General features: G+C 48.8%; 1 protein-coding gene across 3 annotated transcripts in view; it reads left to right on the plus strand.

Annotated features, from left to right (window-relative positions):
* The window catches only part of TMEM40 (transmembrane protein 40), a 71,119-nt gene that overhangs the window by 27,512 nt on the left and 18,892 nt on the right, over positions 1-24,715 (plus strand). The window contains exon 1 of one of the 3 annotated variants that reach the window (XM_014838407.3): positions 14,206-14,443. In XM_014838407.3, coding sequence (XP_014693893.2) covers positions 14,215-14,443 — 229 coding nt within the window. In that variant the 5' untranslated portion in view covers positions 14,206-14,214. Of the gene's footprint in view, positions 14,444-24,715 lie in introns of those variants that run through there. The other 2 variants (XM_014838409.3, XM_014838410.3) reach the window with 2 other exon arrangements.

A 24,715-nucleotide genomic window follows, 5' to 3' on the forward strand; every position in this document is an offset into this window, starting at 1 on the left:
CTGGTTCGGTTCCTGGGCATGGACCTACACCACTCGTCAGTGGCCATGTTGTGGTGGTGATCCACATACAAAATAGAGGAAGATTGGCACAGATATTAACTCAGGGCAAATCTTCCTCAAGCAAAAAGAGGAAGATTGGAAACAGATGTTAGCTCAGGGCTAATCTTCCTCAGCGAAAAACACAAAAAACCAAAAAAATCCCAAAAAACTGCCCTAGAGTTTTCGTTTAAATATTTTAAACTAATATACATGAAATATACATTTTAAACTAATGTAAGTCCACTTTCAAATTATACCATACCACTTCATGGGTAGTGCAGGCTTTTTTAAAGAGTGATCCTAATTCTTCTCTGTCCTCCTCTGTGACATTACTGTCATTCGTTTCACTTATTTGTATGCTATAATCACTCAATGCATTATTATTATTACTTTAAGCAAATGGTTGGTTATCTTTTAAGTCAATTAAGAATAAGAAAAATAAAATATTTTATTTTACCTTTACTTATTCCTTCTCTGATATTCTTCCTTTCTTTATGTAGATGTCAGTTTCTGACCTATATAATCTTCCTTCTCCCTGAAAGACTTCTTTTAATATTGCTTGCAAAGCAGATATGGCAATGAATTCCCTCTGGTTTTGTTTATCTGAGAGAGTCTTTATTTCTCCTTCCTTATTGAGGAATAATTTCCCTGGATATACAGTTCTAGGTTGGTGTTTCTTTTCTTTCAACACTTTAGCTATTTGACTCCACTCTCTTTTTGCTTATGTGGTTTCTGAAAGACATCCCCTGTAATTCTTATCACTGCTCCTCTATAGGTAAGCTTTTCCTTTTCTCTGGCTTCTTTTAAGATTTTCTTTGTCTTTGATTTTCTGCAGTTTGAATATGATATGCATACATGTAGATTTTTGGAGTTTATCCTAATCAGTGTTCTCTGAGCTTCCTGGATTTGATGGAGTCAAATGGTTTGACGTCTGTCATTAATTTGGGCAATTCTCAGCCATCATTCCTTCAAATAAAGTTCTTGTATTAACTATATTTTCTTTCTTTCTGTGTTTTTGATGCTCTGGCATCTGGGACCTCTCTGACTGGGGAGAGACTGTGCCTCCAAGGGTTAACTAATTCCTAGAGATAGCAAACATCTTGCCCAGGATTCAACTTTTATATGGAAAGCAACCAATCCAGAGCCCATACCCCTCACCTACCTCCTCTTTTGGGCTGTCACCTCAAGGTTGCTATTCTAATAGTAACTTAATCACCTGAGAGCCAGGTACAAGACAACTCAGGACAGCCCCTTTGCCAATCCTAAAGTATTCTTACCTTGCCTTACCTGTTTCTTCTCGTGAAAACCACAATAAAGCCTCCTTTTCGTTTTCCACTTGTTCCCTCTGCCTCCTGACTGACTCTGGTGCTTCTCTGTGTGGCCCTCATGGTGTGACATGCACTCTCCTTTTGGTAACTATTAGTAACAAACTATCTTTTCATTGACAATTGTCTCCTAATCTGTTGGCCTCACCATACTTGAATAACAATAAAACCTACATTTTAAAACAGTTCTGCTGCATTCTTTCTTCTCCTCCTGACATTTCAATTACACATGTGTTACACATTTGAAATTGTTCCACATTTCTTAGATAAATCTGTTCTATTTTTTTTTCTCTTTGGACTTAAGTTTGGGAAGTTTCTGTTACCCTATCTTCAAGCTCATTAACTTTTTCCTCAGCCATGTCCAGTCTGCTGATGAGCCCATCAATGGCAGTCTTCATTTCTGTTACAGTGTTTTTGATTTCTAGAATTTCTTTTTGATGCATTCTTAGAGTTTCCAACTCTCTGCTTACATTATCCATTATCCTTCCTTCTGTGTTCAGGTTCCTTTTTCTTGATCTAGGAAATCTGGGAAGTTCTTTCAGCAAGACTCTGGGAATGATAAACTCATTGATAAGTGTTTAAATTAAGCATTTGCTCTTAAATATTTAGGTGGATTTAGGGGCCAGCCCAATGGCACAGCGGTTAAGTTCGCACGTTCCGCTCCAGCGGGCCAGGGTTTGCTGGTTTGGATCCTGGATGTGGACACAGCACTGCTTGGCAAGCCATGCTGTGGCAGGTGTCCCACATATAAAGTAGAGGAGGATGGGCATGGATATTAGCTCAGGGCCAGTCTTCCTCGGCAAAAAGAGGAGGATTGGCAGCAGATGTTAGCTCAGGGCTAATCTTCCTCAAAAAAAAAATTTAGGTGGATTTAGAATTCTAAGTTGATAGTTATTTTCTTTTAGCACTTTGAAGATATTGTTCATTGTTTTCTGATTTATATTGTTGCTATTTAGATGTCTCCTCTCATTATAACTAACCTTCCCAATATTGCCTCCTGGTCAAATATTGCTGCTCTGACTCCTGCTGCCATCACATTCATATTCTAGCTAGTTGGAATAGATACTTTCACTTACAATCCATTGACCACACATAGCTATGAGGGCACTGAGAAATGTAATCTTCATTTTGGTAGCCATGTGCCCAGCTATTATTCTAGAGTGGAGGGCGGACTGGTTCATTCCTGGACCCTCCACCCAGTAGGTGCCCGGAAGATGTCTGAAGGTGGGTTTTATTGGCAAGTAATTCTCCTCACTCATCTTTGTCCCTGGTCAGGGCTTGAGGAGAAGGCCAAGGCAGCAGGCCATCCCCCAAGACAGCTCCCTGCCCCAGGAGTCGTTCCACTTGGCCCTGTGGGGAGGCCAGGCTGCTCCTTCTAGGCTCCACTTCTGCCTGGGTCTCAGTGGGGGCTTCTGCCTATCTCCTGATACTCTGTGTTGTGAGGTCCAAGCCCTGCTCAGAGGGCACTGGGGAAATCCTTTAAGCTCCTCCTGCAGAACTAGAAAAAGAACATTTGCTGAGCACTCTCACATGTTCTCTTCTGAGGGGCAGGTGATTCCTCCATTTGACCTATGAAGAGACTGAGGCTCAGAGAGTTTAAGTGATTTGGCTAAAGTCGCACAGCTAGAGCCAGAACTCAAACTGAGGTCTCCCAGCTTTCGGCTCTGGACTATATATAAGACTAAACTACTTCTTTCTGGGATAGAGAAAGATGTTTGTGACTTCAAGCAAATGAGGTTGAACTTGTCCCATCACACACATAGCACAGGTGTGTCCTGTGACATCTGCACAGGCTTGAGCTCAGTCCAGACACCACTCACAGGGGAGTCACTTCCCAGAGTTAGAATTCCCAGGCTGAAGGCAGTGTCTTCTTCCAGCAGAGATAAGCCCGTCCCAAACATTTGGGTCTTGGATTTCAAATAGTTCTCAAGAGCCTCCTTTTTTGAATCTGCCTTCCTTCTTTACTCCCTCCCTTCTTTCCTTGCTTCCTTCCTTCCTCCCTTTCTTCCTTCTTTTCCTTCCTTTCTCACTCCCTCTCTCCCTTCCTTTCTCTCTTCCTCCCTCCCTCTCTTTCCATTCTTTCTAGTTGTCGTAAAGGTTAACAACTCACATTTACAGAGATTACTGTTTACAGAGATTGTTGAACACCTGCTAAAGAATAAAACTATAGCTGCAGGTCAGACAACACAGGATGGGATGACCAGCCTGATACAGTTCACAGCTTGAGATTCCACGCCGGCATTTTCAGCCAGGATTCTCCTGGTGTCCTATTGCTAAATGCTTCCACGCTGGCTTCAAACAAAGAGATGGAAGCCACTGTCCAGACACTATTGACGAACAGGTCCTGCCTCTCTGATGCCATGGAATGTGGGTCCAGTGACACTCTGCATTCTTAAAGACTCTTATTATGGAAACTTCCAAACATACACAAAAGTGGAAAGAAAAACGAACTCTCGAGTATGAAAAACCCAGCTGCTGTCATCAACGCTGGCCAGCTGTGCTTCATCACTCCCCCTCCCACATTTTTCTCTGATGCTGGAGTGCTTTAAAGCAATCCCAGACACGGTGTCACGTCACTAGTCATCACTCCAGCCTGCATCACCAACAATTGACATTGTTTGTACATAACTTCCATGCTATGCCAGCCAACAGCAGTAACAGTAGTCCTTCAATAATCTAATATTTAGTCCACATTCAGATTTCCCAGATTGTGTCAGACGTCTATTTGCAATTAGTTTGTTAGAAAAGTATTCATAAAATTCTCTTGAATTTCCCCCTCCAGCCCCAGGCAGCTTGGAGGCCTGTCTACCTGCCGTCCATCCCGGGCCCCAAGCTGATCATGCCTCCTGCAGCTCTTATCAGAATTCTCCTGCTCCAAACTATCCAGGGATTCTCATCTTCCACAGGGACGTTTCCTAAACTTCATTCGTTCGCATACCGCTTCCAGAACCGTTGCCGCATCTATAACCACTTGTATTATTCGTTTCATCTTTTTCTTTAAGATTTTCTCTTTAATGCATATCTTTACTTAAAATAATTTATTTTGAAAAGAAATTTTATGTTGCCACCCAAGATGGAAACCTAGTAGTGTCTGCCATAAATTGAAAGTAGCTATTAAAACAACGACAACAACGACAAAACAAACAGGAAAGCAGGGCAATGTTTTTATGATGGAATCTGCTACCATTGCCTGCCGAAGATTCCGAGCCTGGGGTGCACACTCACTTTGTTAAAAGAGAGGGATGAATAAGTGGGCAGGAAGTGTTAAAGATATGTTAGCACCAAACAGACTTTCTTCTAAATTTAATAATGACTAATACGGTTACAAGCACTTTAAGTGAACTAATATGAAAACTCAATAGGGTACATACTATTGTTATCCCCACTCTATGGAAGAGTAAAGTGAAGCTCAGAGAGGTTAAGTAACTTGCCCAAGGTCATGCAGCTAGTCAGTCACAGAACTGGGATTTAATCCCAGGCCGACTGGTTCCAGAGTTGCCACCAGCATGCTATATTTAAGCAGAACGGTCCAGACAGATTGGACATGGAACCTCTTTCTAACTATCCGGTCCAGTGTTGTTGGCACTGGGTCCTCGTGGAAGCTATGATCATCTGCCGAATCACCAAAGATTAATGGGGCTGACTCTGGGACACCCACTCCTGCAGGGTAAACTCTAAACCAACTGCTCCAGCCTTGTTTATTACTCCTCCACTCTCAACTCCTGCTCCAGAAAGGTGACTTCCTTCCTGCATCCACTTGTTCGCCTTCTCCCCCCATGCCATGTGCTCTCACTTTCTCCAGCCCCATCCAGTCCAGCTTCAACTGGGCCTCCTGCTGTCCCTTTGGGAAAGGCACTGAGGGGATCCAGAGAGGAAGACAGCACTCTCTTCACAGAGCTCCTTCCAGTGGTGGATTCAGATGTAGAAAGACCTGGTTTCAGGGGTCAGCCCCATGACCGAGTGGTTAAGTTCTCGTGCTCTGCTTCAGCAGCCTGGGGTTCACTGGTTCGGATGCTGGGTATGGACCTACACACTGCTCGTCAGGCCGTGCTGTGGTGGCATCCCACACAGAAGAGCTAGAGTGACCTACAACTAGGATACGCAGCTATGTCCTGGGGCTTTGGGGAGAAAAAGAAAAAAAGGAAGATGGGCAACAGATGTTAGCTCGGGGCCACTCTTCCTCACCCAAACAAACAAACAAAAAAGCATACCTAAAAAAAAATCATCCCTTATTTAAAAAAAAAAGAAAAGAAAGAAAAAGAAAAGAAAAGACCTGGCTTCAGAGAGGGAATTGTTATGCCCGTTTTCCAGACAGGTCACAGACTAGAATGACAAATAAGAGTCAGATAATCTGTTTGGGGGACAGCAGAAAGAGCAATTAGTCTAATCTTCTCCACCCTTAAGGACTTTTCTCCCACATTACCTCTTTCCTGAAGCTTCCCCTCACTGCCCCAGGCAAGCTCTTCCCTGACTGCTAATGTCCAAAGTTTCGATGTCCTGAGGTGTCTTCTTCACCAGTCACTATCCCCGTCTCTACAAACATCTGTAATCCCCTCCTAGTCCTGGTTTGCTGACTGTCCCATTTTAGCACTCAGAGTGCTCTGTCCCAGGAAACCTTTCAGTCCCAGGCAAACCAGGACAGGTGAACACTATTATCATCCCCATTCCACAAGTGGGGAAACTGAGGCTGCCCTCCCCAAAGGTCACACGGTAAATAACAAGTCTATTTTATATTAAAGACCCTGTCCTGGTTCTTTACCCTGTGCTGCTGATTCAAGGCTTCAAGAACCCTGAGAAAGAGAGGGAGAGAGGGAGAGAGGAAGGAAGGACAAAGAGCAGCCCCTGACATCTGGGAGATGTCCTGGTACTCACAGCTGGGCCGTGCGATTCTCCTGCTGGACATATGCAATTTCACGGAACACTGGCCTCAAACAAGGTCCCTCTGAGACCGTGATAGAGTGAGACAAATCAAGGCCACTTCACAACTGTGTCTCAGCCTAAACAAAACAAGGACCTTGTGTCACCCACAAAATACCAAGCACACTCTCTCAGCTAGAATCAAGGACTGCTATGTCTTCACCAAGGATAGCTCATCCTTACGCTGGTCTTCCCTCCCTGCAGATAAGATTTATTGAGATTCCCAGTCAGTGCCCTCACTTTCTGACAGCGTGCTGTGGGGACCTGGAAATGGCCACCCCAAGATATGTCTCTTTGGCATGATGATTATTTGAGGCTGGTTCCTTTGCAGGCAGGAAAGCAACTGAAAAGTGGAACTTTGCCCTTTGTTAGGAGACATTTACATTGTAAAGGAACTCTCCATCTGTAAAGATATCGCCCTCTCTGTACCAGGAAGGGGAGATGACTTTCTCTCTAGAAACTCTTAATCAATGCCAAAGGCAAGGACTTAAATCTGCATAATAATCTTATTCCTGTTTCTGGTAACCTCCTGTAACTGACTTCCCTCCCCCTCCCAACACTGGCATTTCTTTAAGGATTAAGCATCTTTCCTTAGGCTAGGAACTGATTGCTGCGCTCACCTGTGGCCATCCAGCTCAAGACAATAGACTTGCCTCCTGCTGTGTCCATCAAGCGCTGTGCCAACAGGGCAATCTTGTGACTATTGTGGGAGGGACATTTCAATCACATGTGAAACACCCTGTTTGGGGGTATATAACCATTCTGTGCACCCCACTTCTTCGGTGCCCTTTCTTCCTTTGGGAAGAAAGGCCCCAGGCCATGGTCCTCATAAAGCTTTGTTTAATTTTCTCTTGCTATTCTGTCTCATGAGAATTTAATTCGTTCTCCGGCCAGACAAACCCACTTTAGGTAGAGGAAAAGTCTTCCTCCCTACAGTGCTATGCAGAGTCCTGCTTCCTTAGACCCTCCCCCGGATCACCCAGCCAAAGCCCAAATCCTGTACAGTCATGCGCCACATAACGACCTTTCGGTCAATGACAGTGGTCCCATGAGATTAGTATCACATGACCCAGGTATGTATTAGGCTGTACCATCCAGGTTTGTGTAAGTGCGCTCAATGATGTCTGTACGATGACAAAATCACCTAACAACATGTTTCTCAGAACGTATCCCTGTCCTTAAGCAACGCATGACTGTAGCATGTTCTTGCGAACGCCCCCTGCTGAGACACGCACAGTCCCCCGTGGGTGTGCTCTCCCTCGTTGTGGTGAGTAGCAAACCCATCTTGTTTAACCACAGGTGGCTCCGGGTGGTCTTGGTTGGAGGACAAGGATGGCCCTTCGTGTTCCATTTGGCTCCGAATTCCATAGCTATGACATTTCCACAAGTTTGGCTTCCTGGATTGGCTGTAAGGGGCACGGAGACAAATGCATCATATCCCTTCTGAAATCTCCAGCTGTGTGCTGGGCATGAACCAGCTCACAGTAGGCCCCCAGGATGAGATCAGGTTCCCTCCTAACCTCTGCACTGAGTCCAGCAGTGCTGGCTGGGGTGGGCCCTACCTGTCCTGTCGACCTGTCCCCTTGGAGACCACCTTCTGGGGCCCCTGCTCAGAGCAGTGGGGCTCAGAGGAGTTTTGCCCCTGCTTCTCCTGTCCTGCGAATGGAAGGAGTTTCTATTCGGCCTGGCCTGAGGGGACCCAGGGCCTGGATAAACCTGATGGGGACCTTTCTTCAGTTCTCACCCCAATTCTCTGACCCCAGGGCCTGTACCAGGCCATAGGGAAGTGAAGCCAAGCTCCCAGCCCACCCCGTTCCATCTCCCCTAACGGTGCCATAGCCCCAGGAAGGACGACCCTCTGTTCCTCTCCTCCAAGGAGGGCTGCTTTTTTTCTTTTCCTGAGGGCCAAATACTTACTCCTAGGTGACCCATTGAATACACCTGATTTCTTTATTTTCCTTCCCCTGGATAAAGCCAGAATCAGAGCCGAAAGGATGGCACTGCAAGGAGTTAGGTAACCATGGTTCACCCAAGTCTTATCGTTTAACCACTGTGTGACCTTGAGCAAGTTACTTAACCTCCCAGGGCCTCAGTTTCTCCCACGAAGCTCTTTGTGCAGTAGCTGCTCCAGGGTCAGACCCTTCCCTCACCTGGAGGAAGGTGCACATTTTCTGGACATGGGGTCCCTTTCAGAGACGGGACCTCCTCCAGGAGCAAATGTCCCTCTTCTTTGACTAACGAGGGCAGTGGCTGCCAACTGTACTGAGAGCATCTGGGCTCGAGGGGAGGGCAGGGGTGTCTCTTCTTCCACAGAGTGGTATCATCACCAGGCTGAGGGGCAGGAGATATGAGTTCTAGTCCCATCTCTGCCCCCAAACTCCCCGTGCATCCATGGGCAGGTCCCTTTAACCTCCAGGCCTTGGTTTCCTCGTCTGTAAAATGTGGTCAAGAATGCTTGTCAGCCAGCCTCTCTGGGTCCTGTTAATTAGACAAGAGAGTGACTGTTTGGCACTTGGAAAGGTGACCCAGTGGGAGAAAATATTTGCAAACCACCTATCTGACCAATGATCAATATCTGGCATATATAAAGAACTCCTAGTACTCCGCAGTAAAAACACAAACAATTCAATTGGAAAATGGGCAAAAGACATGAGCAGACATTTCACCAAAGGGGGTGTACACAGATGGCAAATAAGCACGTGAAAAGATGTCCAGCATCATTAGCCATTAGGGAGATGCACAATGAATCCTATCAGAGCAACTTAAATGAAAAATAGTGACAACACCAAATGCTGGAGAGGGTGGAGGAACGAGATCACTCATACATTGCTGGGGGGAATGTAAAACAGTACAGCTCCTCTGGAAAAGAGTGTGGCAGTTTCTTAAGATACTAAACATGCAACTACCGTACCACTTGGGAATTGCACGCATGGGCGTTTATTCCCAGAGAAATGAAAACTGATTTTCATGCAGAAGACTGTATGTGAGTGTTTATAACAGCTTTATTCATAATAGCCAAGAACTGGAAACAACCTGCTGTCCTTTGATGGGCGAATGGCTAACCAACTGCGGCACATCCACACCATGGAACAGCACTCAGTAATAAGAAGGGACAAGCTACCGATACACATGACGACCTGGGTGAATCTACAGAGAATTATGCTGGGTGGAAAAATCTGATACTGAAGATTACAAATTATATGGTTGCCTTTATATAAGAATCTTGAAATGACAAAATTATAGAAATAGAGAAGAGATTAGTGGTTGCCATGGATTAGGGAAGGGAGAAGAGAGAAGGAAATGGATGTGGCTATGACAGAGCACCAGAGGGATCCTTGGGGTGATGGAAGTCATCACTGTCAATATCCTGGTTGTGAAATTGTACTGTAGTTTTTCGGGATGTTCCCATCAGGAGAAGCTAGGTAGAAGGTACTTGGGATCTCTGTATTATTCCTTAAAACTGTACGTGATTATCTCAAATATATTATCTCAAAATAAAATGTTTAATTTTTTAAAAATGTGGTCAAACTGGGGTGGTTTCCTCTAGAAGCACTAGGGACCGCTCTCTGCACCCGTTTGTCTCCCTCTGAGAGGTGTCCGGGGATGGTTTGTGCTGCTGACCTCCAGTGGTTGTCCAACGAAGTTCCCTAGAGCCCTTGAGCCCTTGGCAGGGGCTCCAGGGCTGCCTACAAGGCCAGTGGTGATGCTGAGCACCCGCTCCCTCAACAGCCTCATGGTCCCTACTTCAACCTGAAAACAAAATCTACTTTATTCTGGTGGGATGTCTTCAGTTTTGTTTGTCAAAAGGATCTTTCTGCTTTGGGGGAAGAAAAAGGAAGTTTGACAGCCACTTAAATTGAGTCCAAATCCCTCATTTTGCAGCTGTCAGAATGAGCTAGGGTTGGCTTTCCCCCCATTCCTTCTTCCTTTATTTTTTTAAATTTAACTTTAGTCCGTGTTCTTTGAAGGAGGCATAGGGACACTGGCCTCTGGGAGTTGGAAGGGCTCTCAGGATCACCGTCTGCCTTAGCCACGGCAGGTTTTCATTATGCCCGTTTTACAGGTGAAACAATTAGGCCTGGAGGCCCAGAGTGAGTCAGGCGTAACCTAGATTTAGAAATATTTAAGCTCTATCTCAAATGGCATCAGTTACAGCTACAGCGTTTGCTCCTAGAGGAATATGGAGTTGCAAAGATTCCAATCTAGGCCAGAGGCTAACTCTTCAAACAGGGATTTAAATGACACATACAGGGGATTCCAAACCAGGTTAGGTTGGAGTTTCTCCATGGAGAGAAAAGTCCCAGCTTTGAAGCCGGGGGAAACCTGGGTTCAAATCCTGACTCAGCCATTTCCAAGTTATGTGAGCTTGAGCAAATCATTTTACCCCTCTGATCCCCACTTTTCTCCTCCATGAAATGGGGGCACAATACTTCTTGATTTAGAGGGTTCATTTAACAAATGTTTTAAGATGATTAGGACAGGCCCTGCCCTCACAGACATCCATTTGGTGATTAAGTAAAAACTCATGTAGAGAGCCAGGCTCGTGGGTGCTCATAGGAAGTGCCCATTCTCTCCCCCATGTACCCACAGGGCATAATTCTCAGACCCAACTAGTCCCTGGGGAGATCCCACCAGCCTGAGGGATCCGGTGGCCTCATCACAAGGATGCCAAGGGGCAGTGAGGGCTGACTGTGTCTAGGCGCTGCTCCGAGAACTTAATACAACTAACCTCGCCATGGATAGGAGCTGCCATCCTCCCATTTTTATGGATGTGGAGACTGAGGCCGAACTGCCTGTTGTCTCCCGGGTGCACGGGATCATCGCTGAATCAGCTGGCCCCTGGCTGGCAGTTCTGGAATGCAGGGCAGCCGGATACCACGCTCAGCTGCTGAGCTGGCTCCCCGGGGCTGTCAGCTGTGCCCACAAGATGGTGGGAGGTTGTGTCATAAATCACCCTCACAGCACACACACACACACAGGGCAATGAGGTCACCTCAGGATGGAGCTGAGCTGGGACCTCCCTTACACCTCTGGCAGCTCTGCCACAGCCCTGGCGATCTGCTCACGGGAGAGAGATGGGAAATGCCCTGAGTTTGTGCCTCTATCCTGTGCCAGGTACTCAGGCAACCAGGTGCTGCTGCAGGAGGTAAACACTCCATTTGCAGAGAGGAAGACAGGCTCAGAGAGGGGAAGTACCTTCACCTGGGGCTTGAAGGCAAACAGAAGATAGTGGCGGGGTTTTTTGAGCACCTACTATGAGCCAGTCATTGAAACCTTTAAATGATAGCAAGCATTATTTAGTCCAGTGGTTCTTAAACTTGAGCAAGCGTCAGGATCCCCTGGGCAGGGGCTTGTTAAAATGTGAATGGTGGGTCCCACCTCCAGAGTTTCTGATTCACGAGGACTGGGACGGGACCTGAGAATTTGTATTTCTAAAAGGTTTCCAGGTGATGCTGCTGCTGCTGGTCCAGGGACCACATTTTGAGGATAACTAATCAATGAAACTCCTTTTCCCTGTTTAATGATGGTCCTCAAGTTTCTTCTTACATACCTCGGGGACGGAGGACTCATTGCCTATTCTTTCAACCTATTTCATTTCTAGATAGTTCTTACTCTGAAGATATGAATTGTGTGTGTGTGTGCTGGTGTTGACCTGAAAACTCTATAGGCTCTCCCCGGGGCCCGTTCTTTCCACCTCTGGACGATGTACTCTCACCAGAAAGAAGCAAATGGAGGGGAAAGGAGACTTGCAATCAGCCCAAGGGTCTCCTTCACCCCCACAGTCCATCAAGCACCAAGCCCTGTCAGTTCAACCTTCTAAATCAGTGCTGTCCAGAAGAGATACATTGTGAGCGCTATAGAAACTATGTGCTTACTAAACATTTAAAACTTTTTAGTAGCTACATTAAAAAAATAGCAAAAAAGCAGGTGAAACTACTTTAATAATATATTTTTATTTAACCCTATATATCTAAAATATTATCTTTTTAACGGGTAATCAAAACAAAAATTATTAACGAGCTATTATATATTCTTTTTTTCACACCAAGTCTTGGAAATCCAGTGTGTATTCACACTTACGGCACATCTCAGTTCCGACCAGCCACCTTTCAAGGGCTCCGTAACCACACATGGCTGGTGGTACCATTTTGGACAGCGCAGTGACACTCTCCCTAGTCCTTCCCTCCCCCGCCATGGCTCATGCTCCCCCAGATGCCTGCCTCTCACAGCTTCCCCACCAATCCACAACACAGCAGCCAAATCATTGCCTGAAACGTTGATTGGATGGTGTCTCTCTTGCCTGGCTCCCCATCGCTCTCAAGATAACGTCCAGGCTCCTTGGTCTGACTTCTGAGGGGCTGCCTCTCTCATTTTCCCTTCTCCCCTCCTCCAGCCCCAAGTCCCTCACTCTCCCACTGTGCTGAATTATCTGCAGGTCCTCAATGAAGTGTGCCTCTTACCTCTAAGCCTTTGCACACATGGTTCCTTCTGCCTGGAATGCCCTTGGAATGCTTCTTGGGCTACCGTTTCAGGTCGCTCGTTCACTCAGCAATGTCTTTGGAGCACTTACCCCATAAATATTGTGTCAGACATTGTCCTGGATCCTGGAGCAAACAAATACATAACAAGGAAATATGCCTAACAAGAAAATACGTAGTATGTTACATGGTGGACAATAAGGCAGGATGAGAGGGAAACGTGGTGCTGGAGTTACTACTTTATACAGGATAGTCAAGGAAGGCCTCTCGGAGAAAGTGACATTGAATAGAAGTGAGAGAAGGAGCCACATGGCTGTCTGGGGAAAAGCATTCTAAGCAGAGGGAACAGCCAGTGCAAAGGCCCTGAGGAGGGAGCCTAGCTGGAGTGTTTGGGGCACATTCCAGCGTGGCTGGGGCAGAGTGAGAAAGTAAGTCACAGGAATGAAGGTCAGAGAGAGCAAGAGGGGAGCGGCAGATGGTTCAGGGCTGTGTAAGAACTTGAGTTTTATCCTGAGTGAGGTGGGACCCCTGGGAGGGTGCTGAGAGGAGGAGGGACGTGAGCTGACTTGGGTCTTAACCAGGTCCCTCTGGTTGTGGTGGTGAGAGCAGATCGTGGGCTGAGGGCAGAAGCAGAGAGACTAGTGATCACATTGGCTGGACCAGGGTGGTTGCCATGGAGATGACTGGACCAGGTGGGTGCCATGGAGGTGGAGAGAAGGGGCTGGATTTGGGGTAGGTTGAAGGTGGGGCCAACAGGGTTTTCCAAATAGGTCAGATACAGCATATGAGAGAGCGAAGAGTCAAGGATGACTCCAGGATTTTAGAGCTTAGGATCCAGATGACTCCTCTTCCAGGAAGCCCTCCGAGGAACTCATAGCTCCCTGGGCCTTGCCCTCATGGGGCTCGTCATGGCCTTTCTCTCTGGGTGCTCCCCAGGGCAGTGTAGGACTTCTTTACTGTCCTGCTTTCAGAGTGTTTGATAAGTGAGTGGGAAGCAGAGGCAGGCTGAGCTGGGTTACTCCTGGCCTCTGCTGTGAGACGTCAGTCCCTACCCCTTACCCTCCCACCCCTCTGGACCTGTGTTTTCCCATCTGCACAAGGCAGTGGATATTCTAACCTTTGCCCAGTTTCCTCACCAGGAGAGGGCACTGCCGGTCCCACTCACAGGAGTCCCTTAGCCCCCCCAAGCCCTGGGCCTCCTCTTCTGCCGCCGGCCCACCCTCACTCCTCCGAGGAGCATCAGGTTGGCCCACATGGCTGGGCCCTGAGTCAGCCTCACTGATGAGTGTGGAGGGGGATCTGGGACACTCCCCACCTCCACCCTGCCCAGAGCTTGGCACAGCCAAGGGTGGTGTAACCGCCCCTTACATCACTGCCCCCGGGAGAGGGCATGGCTGTGGCCCAGATGGTGGGTCCGGGGGTGTAGCTGCCCCAACTGCCACTCCTGGGGTGTCATGGGGAAGAGTCAAGTCAGACAGGAAGGCCTGGAGCCGATAGCACCAGCAGGAAGGAATGCCAGCTGGGTGAACAGTGGGGCCCAGGGCAACGTCATGCCCCGCCCCCTCCCTGTCACGGGGGTGCGGCCTGGCCTCTCCTGCCACCCGCTTCCCCTGCCCAGCCTGGCATCGGCACAGTCCATACACACAGCTTGCCTTGCAGCCCAGACAGGCCTCTGGAACACAGGTAAGGGGCACGGGGCCGAGTGAGGGGCAGGGTGGGAGGTTAATTTTTAAGAAAATCAGGGAGAAACAAGCCTTTAACAGGACATTTTGTGGTTCCTGGGTGGACCTGGGTTTGCATCCCAGCTCTGCATCTTCCCAGCTGTGTGAGCATGTCAGTCTCCACCTCTGGAAAAAGCAGGGGAGGATGACAAATATTCATCTCCCTGGGTTGTTTTGGGGCTTCCGCCAGCCCCTGCCTGGCCATGGCAGTGACCCACTCCTGATTCTGTCACTATCCTGCTGTGGGACCTTCAGAAAACCCTTTGACTTCTCTGAGCCTCAGTTTCCCCATTTGTGCTATGTAGGATCCGACTAGATCTCTGAAGGCTTCTCCCACTCTGCTCTCGCAGGACCAAACAGCTTTGGAGGGCAAGCGTGTTTCCCTCAGACACTGCAGCCTCTGCGCTTTGCTCAGTGTGTGAAGGCAGCCGCCCTCCTGTCCCCTCGGACCCCTGTCTGGCCCTCCAGCTGGGCCTGATAGACTCAGGAGGGTGACCAGGCTAGTTGTCTCCTCTCCTTCAAGCTCAAAGGCACTTCCGGGGGAAAAGTGCTGAACAGAGAGATCCGGGCCTTGGGGGAGGAGGAGCCTGCTCCCGTCAGAGGCTCAGTGGTGGTGTGGCCTGGAGGGGAGGCCCCTGCCCTCCCCCACAGTCATCCTGAGTCAGGGGGAGCCTCCTCTGCTCAGAGGTGGCCATTGGGCCTCCAGCCAATCCATTTTCCTTCAAGGGAAACAAGCAAGATTAGAGTCTTGCGCTTATTATTTTAATCTGTTTTATATAGAAACTGACAGCAAAGTTGAGTCAGGAGTGTGTTTTAGGGGGAGCTGTGGTGGGTGGAGTGTAGGGGGTCCCGTTTGGGGTCCAAACCAAGCAGATATGTAGATAGGGAGCCTTGCTCTTGGCTCTGAAATTCCCAGAACTAGGGCTGGTGTAGCCCTGCCAACCTCCAGGGTGCCTGTGCTCGCGGGGCCTCGCGGGGCCGCCTTCTTAGAGAGAGCTCGCTCGCTGGCGCAGGCCGGGGACCATGCTGGGCACTGCCCTGACAGAGACCTTACTTCACTTTCCTAACAACCCTATATGGGAGGTCCTCTTTTTTTTTTTATAACAACTTTATTGAGATATCATTCACATATCATATAATTCACCCTTTTAAAGTGTACGATTTAGTGAGTTTTAGTATATTCACAAAGTTGTGCAACCATCACCACTGTCTAATTTAGAACATTATTATCATCCCCAGATAAACCCCGTACCCTTTAGCAGTCACTCCTCATTTCCCCCTTCCCCCTGGCAACCACTCGTCTACTTTCTATCTCTATGGATTTGCTTATTCTGGACATTTCATAATAATGGAATCATACAATAGGTGATCCCCTCTGACTGGCTTCTTTCACTGAGCATAATGCTTTCAAGGTTTATACATATTGTAGCATGTGTCAGCACTTCATTCCTCTTTATAGCTGAATAATGATGTATTGTATGATTATATCACGTTTTGTTTATCCATTATCAGTTGATGAACATTTGAGTTGTTCCATTTTTGGCTACTGTGAATAATGCTGTTGTGAACATTCATGTACAAATCTTTGCGTGGACATAGATTTTCAGTTCTGTCAGATAGATGCCTAGGAGTGGACTTGCTGGCTCATATGGTAACTCTATGTTTAACACTTTGAGGAACTGCCAAAAAGTTTTCCAAAGTGGCTGTACCATTTTACGATCCTGCCAACAGTGTGTGAAGCTCCAAATTTTCCACACCCTCATCAGCACTTGTTATTGTCTATATTTCTTATTTTAGCCATCCTAGAGGGCGTGAAGTGGCATCTCATTGTGGCTTTGATTTGCGTTTCTGTAGTGACGAATGATGTTGAGCATCTTCTGACGTGAAATTGACCATTTGAATATGTTCTTTAGAGAAATGTCGATTCAAATACTTTGACCATTTTAAAATTGGGTTGTCATGTTATTGTTGAGCTGTCGACATGCCCATTTTCCCAGGGGAGGATTCTGAGGTTCCGAGAATGGATGTGACTAGCGGTGCTCTCACAGTCGGTGGTGGGTAGAGGAGGGAACCGAATCCAGATCCGTCTCACATTCAAGAGCCCACAAGCTGTTTCTCTTGCACTGGTCGCCTCCATTCTGGTTTTTGCTGTTGCCAATTGCGTGTGTGTGTGTGTGTGTGTGTGTGAGAAAGAGAGAGAGCGCGCGCGACTATGAGAGACAGAGGGGGAAAGATGGAAAAGAGAGAGAGGAGACAAGATACAGAGCAGCAGGGATGAGAGGATGAGAAAGAGGAGCCGGGATGGCTGTGGGTGTTTAAACAGGCACCCACCTTGGAGGCTCAGAGCTGGGGAAAACCTTTTAAGAGCTTTTGGTTTCTTCCCACTAATCTTCAAACGTTTGCGAGGCCTCGAAAAAAGTTTATTGGGGGCACACTGCCCCTGTTTTTCCTTTGTCCCTAAATCTGAAACAAATCTGATCAGACTCTAAAACCCAAGCAGAGAATAGCATCCCTTAGCGCCCAGCTGGGCCTAAGGATCTGGAGCAGTGGTCACCACACTTTTTGATTGTGAACTCCTCTCAAGAAAAATGCTTTAGGCACCCCCCCCCCCATATACAGATTTATAGATTTAAAACTTTTATACAAGTACTGTGACCATTAGCTAATGTCTCAAGGCCCAACATACACTCGGAGTCAGTTTCCTCGCACTTTTCAAGTAGTTCTCTTATTATTTCAGTAAGCGATTGTGTGTGTGTGCGAGATCCCATTCATTGCTGTTTTCAACACAGTGACGTCGATGAAGCCTTGAGCTAGGAGCAGAGTGCACTTTTCCTGTCGCTTGCCTTCTCAATTAGAGTTACCTCCATCCGTGGTGTCTCTGCAGGGACTCTTTGAAGCTGCTTGTCCACACTACTCGGGCCGATTCAGTTAAAGCTGTGTTGTTTGATCCTCAAATCCATGCAACCCGGCACCATTACGCTGTGGTGTATCGCAGTGTAGATAGAGAAACAGGAGACGCAGCCGCAGTAGACCTGTCTGCGTTGTGGGGCTCCCTGCTAGCAGCTGGGGACCCCACTTAGTGGACATGACATTCGGTGTCTGACCAATGGGTTGAGGGTGCATCAGAGTCGAACTATATACTATTAACTATTTTTAGTTAAAAATTAAATAGAAATAGATGAACTAATACTTTCCTCGTGCACTTTGGAGATGATTATTTGAGAGACGACTAGGTTCTGAGCTAAGGACATCCAACCCAGCCTCTTCCACTCTTCAGCTGCCACCTCTCATAGGAGGGTGCTTGTGACCACCCAAACAGCTGTCATTTTTAGAAAATTCTTTTATATATTGAGTTGGCATCTGCCCTGGTGACTTCCCAAGGTCCTGACCCCTCCCTCCAGGCTCACAGCCCCACCTGATCACCCTGTCCTGGAGGAGCCCTGCAGAGACTTGGGGACAGTGACCAGGTTTATCCAGGCAGTGCTCATCACTAGGCTGAGCAAGGGTGCCACTTCTGTTGGGTGTGGTCGCTGTACCCTCTCCATCCTCTGAATTCTCTAGGTCTGTCCAGACTCTATTCTGTGTAGGACCCAGATTGAATCCAGGATGGGGGATGGTGGGATATGGGTCACCTTCCTTACTGTAGACTCTGTGCTTCTGTTAATATGACCTAAGGCTGTGTTAGCTTTGTGTTGGCTCGTATTGCACTTTAGCAAACATTGATTGTGTACCTACTATGTGCTAGACACTAAGTTAGATGCTTGTGCTAGCATTTACTTACCTTTCAGAGTCTTTTAACAATCCTAGGTCTTTCTGTATGAACTGTCTTCAAGCTGGGCTCACCCAACCTTTTTCTGTATAGACTTGATTTTGTCCCTTTGCACCTTCTTGTTTCAGCCTAGGTGCCACCCTGCATCCCTCAGGGGCAAACCTAGGCCCTGCTGCATCCTTGGGTGTGCTGTGGCCACAAGGTTCACCCAGATTCATGACACGTCTGTCTAGCTTGTGGCCAGCTGGCTGGGCTGTGTGGGTTGTTATCCCATCATTAAACTGCCCAGATGGACTTGGGACAAAACAGCAGAGGAGGTGGAAATTGTGGTGTCTTTGTTCTTTCCCTCTGCGAGGTTCCCCTCTTGCTCAGACTTTAGCCTCAGATCTGAGTTCATATCCAGACTCCTTGCTGTGTGGTCTTGGGTAAGTCCCTTTTCTTTTCTGGGCCTCAGTTCTGATCTTCTGGCTGCAACTGTGGAATTCTAGCTCGAGGAAAGGAAAGACCTCCCAGCCTGGGGAGCTGGGGGTGAGGGGTGAGGGTTACAACCCCACATGAGCTCCCAAACCCTTAGTGAGTGACATTATTCCCTGTTTTCTAGATGAGAAAAAGGACCTAGAGGAGGGAAGTGATGTGCCCAAGGGTCCAGAGTGGGTTGGTGGCAGGGCCAGGACCAGGCCCTCCATCTCATGACAGCTGACTTAGTTTCCACCCTGCAGCCCTTACTCAGCCCCTGCCCTGAGGATGCTGAGAGGATTCCCCCTACACCCCGGGATGCCGACGCTGGTGGAAAGACCACTCCTGTTCCCTGCCTCTGGCTTCCCAGGCTCTGTTTCTATTCTTTCCCCTCCCCACTGTCCCGATGGAGGGATGGAGGAACTCTGGACCTGGGAAGTTGGCACTGTCTGAAGTGGGCAGTGAGAGTGCCCAGGCCTGGACTCCTGGACAGAGAGGATGACCCCAGACACATCAGGCATTGAAGCAGATGGCGGTTCTCAAAGCTGTGCCAAAAAACGCTGAGCCTCATTCTGGGGGAAAGGACTGTGCTCTTGCTGAGTTTGGGGAAGGGTTGGATTAATAGAGTGAAAGAGCTTTTCCTCCCGCAGGCCTTCTCAGAGGCTTTAACAGAGTCAGCGTCACTTAACGACGGGGACGCGTTCTGAGAAATGTGTTGTCAGGTGACTTCATCGTTGTGCAAACATCACAGAGTGTACTGGGGGGAACAAAATTTGCCACCCCAAAATCTGTCTCTTTAACATCAGGATTATTTTAGGCTGATTTTTTTAAGAATCAAAAGATTCAGGAAGTTTTTCTTGTCAGCTACCCCTTAACTGCCTAAGAGAATTCAGATAGAAAACCCTGTCTCAGGAAGCGAGCTCTCACCTTCGCACCACATGAACTGGGTGGTAGACGGGGAGGAACCTAGAAAAGCCTGTTTGTTGGGCTCCCCTCTGAGTTCTTCTGTTTCTGTGGCCAAACACTTGTTTTCCAACATTTGCTCCTTTCACCTGCCTGTGAATCGCCTTCCTTGCCTTTGAAGGCCCTGACTCTCCCCGCCCTCAACATCTTCTGTCTTTAGCTGAGGGTGGTATTTAAGGGGAGGGCTTTGGCCATTTTGATGAGTTACTCAGTTTTCCTGGGTTTCTCCCTTGTATGCATGTTATTAAACTTTTGTTTGATTTTCTCCTGTTAATCTGTCTCATTCAATTTAATTCTTAGACCAGCCAGAAGGACCTAGAGGGTAGAGCAAAATTTCTTCCTCCCCTACAGGACTTACTAAAACCTAGATGGTATAACCTACTACACACCTAGGCTGTATGGTACTCATTTGACGGGACCACCGTTGTGTATGGGGTTTGTCGTTGACTGAAATGTTATGCAGCACATGACCACACATTGTGGAGCTCCAAGAAGGGGGCTATGGAAAGCAGCATTGCCCAAACTTATTTGAACGCAAAATCTCCTTTTTCTTGGAGCGTCTCAAGCGCTCACTGTTCTCACAAGACACTGTAGGTATCTTGCTGTTAGGACATGCTGTTCTGGGCTCTCTTGCAGGTCACGTCAACCCTGAGTCCCAAAGTGTCCTGCTGACTGAGCAGATGAGCCTTGAAGGCTTTGCCTGCAGGGTGGTGTTAGCGTCCTACAGCGTCAGAGCCGGGAGAACCTTGCGGAGTGCCGCCGCCTTCTACCTGCGGGGAAACTGAAGCCCAGGGCAGCCCGGCATCGTGTGTGGAGTGGGGAGGCAGAGGCTGGCAAGCCCGTCGGGAGACTATTCTAACACTCAGGGGAGAGGTTCTGGTGGCCTGAGTGGGCCAACTCTGCCTAGCATCTGGTGCCTTTGTTAACAATACAGAATTCCCTAATCCTAACCTTGCTTCTCATGCCACACCCCCTGAGTAAGAACCTCCAAGGGAGAGAGTCCTGGAAATCTGCACTGTCAACAGTGCTCCCGGGGAAATCTAATCCTCAGCCAAATTTGGGAGACATTGGGCATGGGAAAGAGGAGAGGAAATTCTCGTTTACAAAGTGCCGGTATTCATGGCTTGTTATGGGCACAATATCAATTAATCCCCGTGATACTCTGGGGAATAGATATTAATACCTCATTTTATAGATGGGAAACTGAGGCTGAGAGGAGCCAGGCAGCTAAGGGGCAGGGACAAGAACACAGTTATGACCAGCTCCAGAGCCCTCACTCCCCTTACAGGGTCTCCTGGGAGAGAGGCAGAGGGAGCAGAGAAACCAGGCCCTCTCGGAGGGAAGACAGGCCAGGCTTGGGCTTTGGCTGGCTGGGAGGAAGCAGTTGGGGTGTCCTTCCTGCCTTTAGAGCTTGGGGCCCGGGAGCACGGTGGAGTCAGAGAGGGAAGCTGGTTTAGGAAGGAGGATGTTCAGCATCTGCAGGGCTCCGGGCTGTGGCAGGCACGGGGGTTAGAGACTGCAGTGGGCAGAGTCATAGCCCTGAAGATGTCTGCGTCCTGATCCTTGGAAACTGGTTGTGTTAGGTTACATGGCAGAGGGGAATTAAGGTTGCTCATCGGCTGACGTTAACATAGGGAGATGATCCTGGATGATCTGAGTGGGCACAATGTCGTCACGAGGGTCCTTGAAAGTGGAAGAGGAAGGTGAAAGTTGGAGGTCAGTGCGGTGCAAAGGGAAGACTTGACCTCACACTCTGGCTTTGAAGACGGAAGGAAGGGCCAAAGCCAGGGAATGTGGGTGGCCTCCAGAAGCTGGACAAAGCAAAGAATGAAAAACCAAGAAGAAGAAAAAGAAAAGAGCAGCAGCAAGGAAAGGGATTTCCCCCCAGAGCCTCCAGAAAGGGATGCAGCCCTGCTGACACCTTTTTTGCCCAGGGAGACTCGTGGTGGACTGGTAACCCACGCGACTGTGAGATGCTCAGTTTGTGCTGTTTCAAGCCGCTAAGTCTGTGGGGATTTACAGAAGCAATAGAAAGAAAACCAGCGAGGAGCTGAACCAGCTCCATGACGGTCTCTGTCCTCAGCAAGCGTCCAAGTCTCTAGGGCGAGATCTTCAGGACAGCCGCCCCCTGGGCGCTGACAGTGCTCGGGGAGGAGGGAAGCGAAGGGCCTGCAGAAATCCCGGAGGTCGGAGGTCGGCCACTCAGCCTGGAGTTCAGACATAACCTCTCAGCTGGGGGCTTCAGGAGCTTGCCCAAGTCTTGCCCCGGAGGGCAGAGTGAAACCTGTGGACCCCAGCCTGCCCCCTCAGCCCTGCTTTGCTCTGAGAATCTCAGAGCCCTCTCCACACATCTGTCTCAGCGAAAGTGCTTTGGTGGCAAATATCAGAAACTGCCTCAGGCTGCCAAAAAAGGACTTTCTGGGGAGGATATGAGGGTCTCATGGGACAGACAGAATTGCCGAGGCACCAGACTGCAGAGACGGTGGCCAGGGGCAGAAGCAGGGGACAGCCTGCAGGGCTTGTCTCAGGGCAGACCAGTGCCGGCTGATCTGGGGCTTTGTGTCACTCACATCACAAGTCAGATTCCTGGGAGGGAGAGGCCGATGGTCTAACCTGGGTAGAGGGCAGTGACCGCTCCAGAATTTCCATAGCAGAGGAGCACAGGGCTGGGCTGCAATCCAGCAGGGGGATGCTTGTCCTGGAGCAGCATCTGCCTGACCCAGATGTGTTAGGCCTTAGGGTGTATGCTTGTTTGGGGCGGCTTGGGACTGAAGGAGATTATTGAGGGCTCTAACTTGCCCCCTTGGTGTAATCACCAGAAGGAGGGGGCTTCGATGTCAGGTGGGCAATAACAGAAAGCATGCACCCTCCGTCAGCTCTGTTCCCCTCTTAGCTGCTGTTTCTGCTTCCGACGCTCCTCCCATCCATTTCCTGCCCTCGGCTCATGTGCCTGAGCTGGCCCTGCATTTGTGGTCCCCAGGCATGATGTTACAGCCCAGCTGCGGGAAAAGTTGGCCATCAGCCTGGTGTTCAAGGCCCAAGATGATTTCCCCATCCTACAGGGCTCCCAACCCTTCAGCTGCCTGCTGCCGCCTGCCCCTCCCCTAAATCTTTATCCCACTCTGCCTTTTGCCACCTATTGACATCCAACTCAGTCTTAGTTGCCTCAGCCCCCTCCTCCAAGGTGGGACAGTGAATCAAGAGACAGGGTCCTGGACCCAGTCTTGCTCCTGAGTGGCTGTGTGACCTTGTGCAAGTTCCTAGCCATTTCTGGGCCTCAGTTTCCCCATCTGTAAAATAGGACAATAATCCCCACCCTGCCTCCTTCCTTGTTAGCACGAGGCTCGAGTAAGCTGGGCAGAGAAAGCTCTGTGAGGCTGTGATGGCTCGGTGTCCTCTAATATTTCTCCCACCCCACACCCAGGCCCTTGTGACAGCAGGTACTTAGGAAACCTGGGCTGAACTGAAGGAGAAATCCAGTTTAGCAAGACTTGTGGGGGCAAGGCCCCGCACCACCTGTGACTCAGCGGGGCTGGGCTTTTGGAGAAAAGTGCTGGAAAATCAGCCATCCCATTTCCTTGTAGGATGAGCCTCGGATGTGGGGAGGAGGGCGGGGAGTGGGGTGTCTGTACGGGGCAGGGCTGGATTTGAGTCCACCTGTGAGCTGGCAGACCTTGGACACGTCACTTCGTCTATCTGAAGCTCAGTTTCTTCCTGCCTAAGACAAGACTAGCCCGAGTGAAATAGGGTCACAGGGAACGTGCCATGTTCTCTTTCCTCTCCCTGCTTTCTTCTTTCTTCACTTCTCCTGTCAACTCCCTGAGGTCCATCTCGGCTCACAGCAAGTCGCAAGCCCCGCTACCCCCAGCACCCCCTCTGCCTGTGCCTAACGTTCCCCGACTGGTGCTCTGTCCCTTTGGGCTGACCACTGCCCTGCACACTGATCCCTCAGTTTCGCATTTTTAAAATTCTATTTATCCTTTCCCATAGCAGAAATACAGGTGGGAAGACGTGCCAGCATCACTCCTTCCGTCTCCCAGCATGGACTGAGCAACTACCCTTGCTCAACCACTTACTAGCTATGTGGCCCTGGGCACGTTTCTCGGCCTCTCTGTCCCTTAATGTTCTTATCTATAAAATGGGTACAACCAAAGTGGGCCCTATTGGGTTGTGGTGAGGAATACATGAGTCAATAAGTGTAATGTGCTTAGATCATTTCCTGGCAGTTATTTATTGTTGCCATCATCATCATCATCATCATCCTTTTTGCTTTCTGCCAGGCCTGTGCAGGGTGTGGGTGACACAGAGATGAATCAGTCTTAGTCCCTGCCTTGGCTAGGTTCATGATCTAGTGGAGGAGACACACCCTTGGTGTGTCCGACCCTCTGCTGAGCCCTGGGCCCAGGTCTGAAGGTGAATAGGAATGGTGGCCCCTGGGTTTGTGCAGCAAGGCGTCCTACCTTGAGGAAGAAGAGTCTGGTACGAGGCAGAGATGACTAAGGCTCAGGAGAGTGACGTGCCAGGGGATGGGGTGGGGATGCCCTCTGGGCCTCCCCCAAATCTCGTTCTTCTTTGGAGTTGCTTCCTGCCCACTGTTTCCCCTGTGGGCCGTGGCCCCTTACTCTGCACCTCTGCATATTGTTCCCTCTGGCCCTTCCGAACTCACACCCAGCTTCCCCTCCTTCAGGAACTTTCCCTGACTGACTCTGGTCTGATTTTGCCCCTGGACTCCCACAATCCCCTGGTCTACCTGGAAATTCCCTGGGACAGGGCTGCAACTTGTTCACCACTGTATCCCCAGTGGTAGCGCAAAGCAGATGCTCAATTAATGTATGAATGTGGGAGAGAGAAGGTGTATTGGTCACAATTGTGTTCAGCTACAAATGCCAAAAATCCTGACTGTAGAGGCTTAAACAAAATGGGGTTTACTTTTCTCAAATGACAAAAATGGAGGCAGTTGCTGGCAATGGCTCAGCAGCTCAGCAATGTCTCTGCATTTGTTTTGCCTTTTCCTCATGGTCACAAGATGAACATTGTGGCTCCTGC

Source organism: Equus asinus, chromosome 21 (assembly GCF_041296235.1).
Source record: "Equus asinus isolate D_3611 breed Donkey chromosome 21, EquAss-T2T_v2, whole genome shotgun sequence".
Classification (NCBI taxonomy): domain Eukaryota; kingdom Metazoa; phylum Chordata; class Mammalia; order Perissodactyla; family Equidae; genus Equus; species Equus asinus.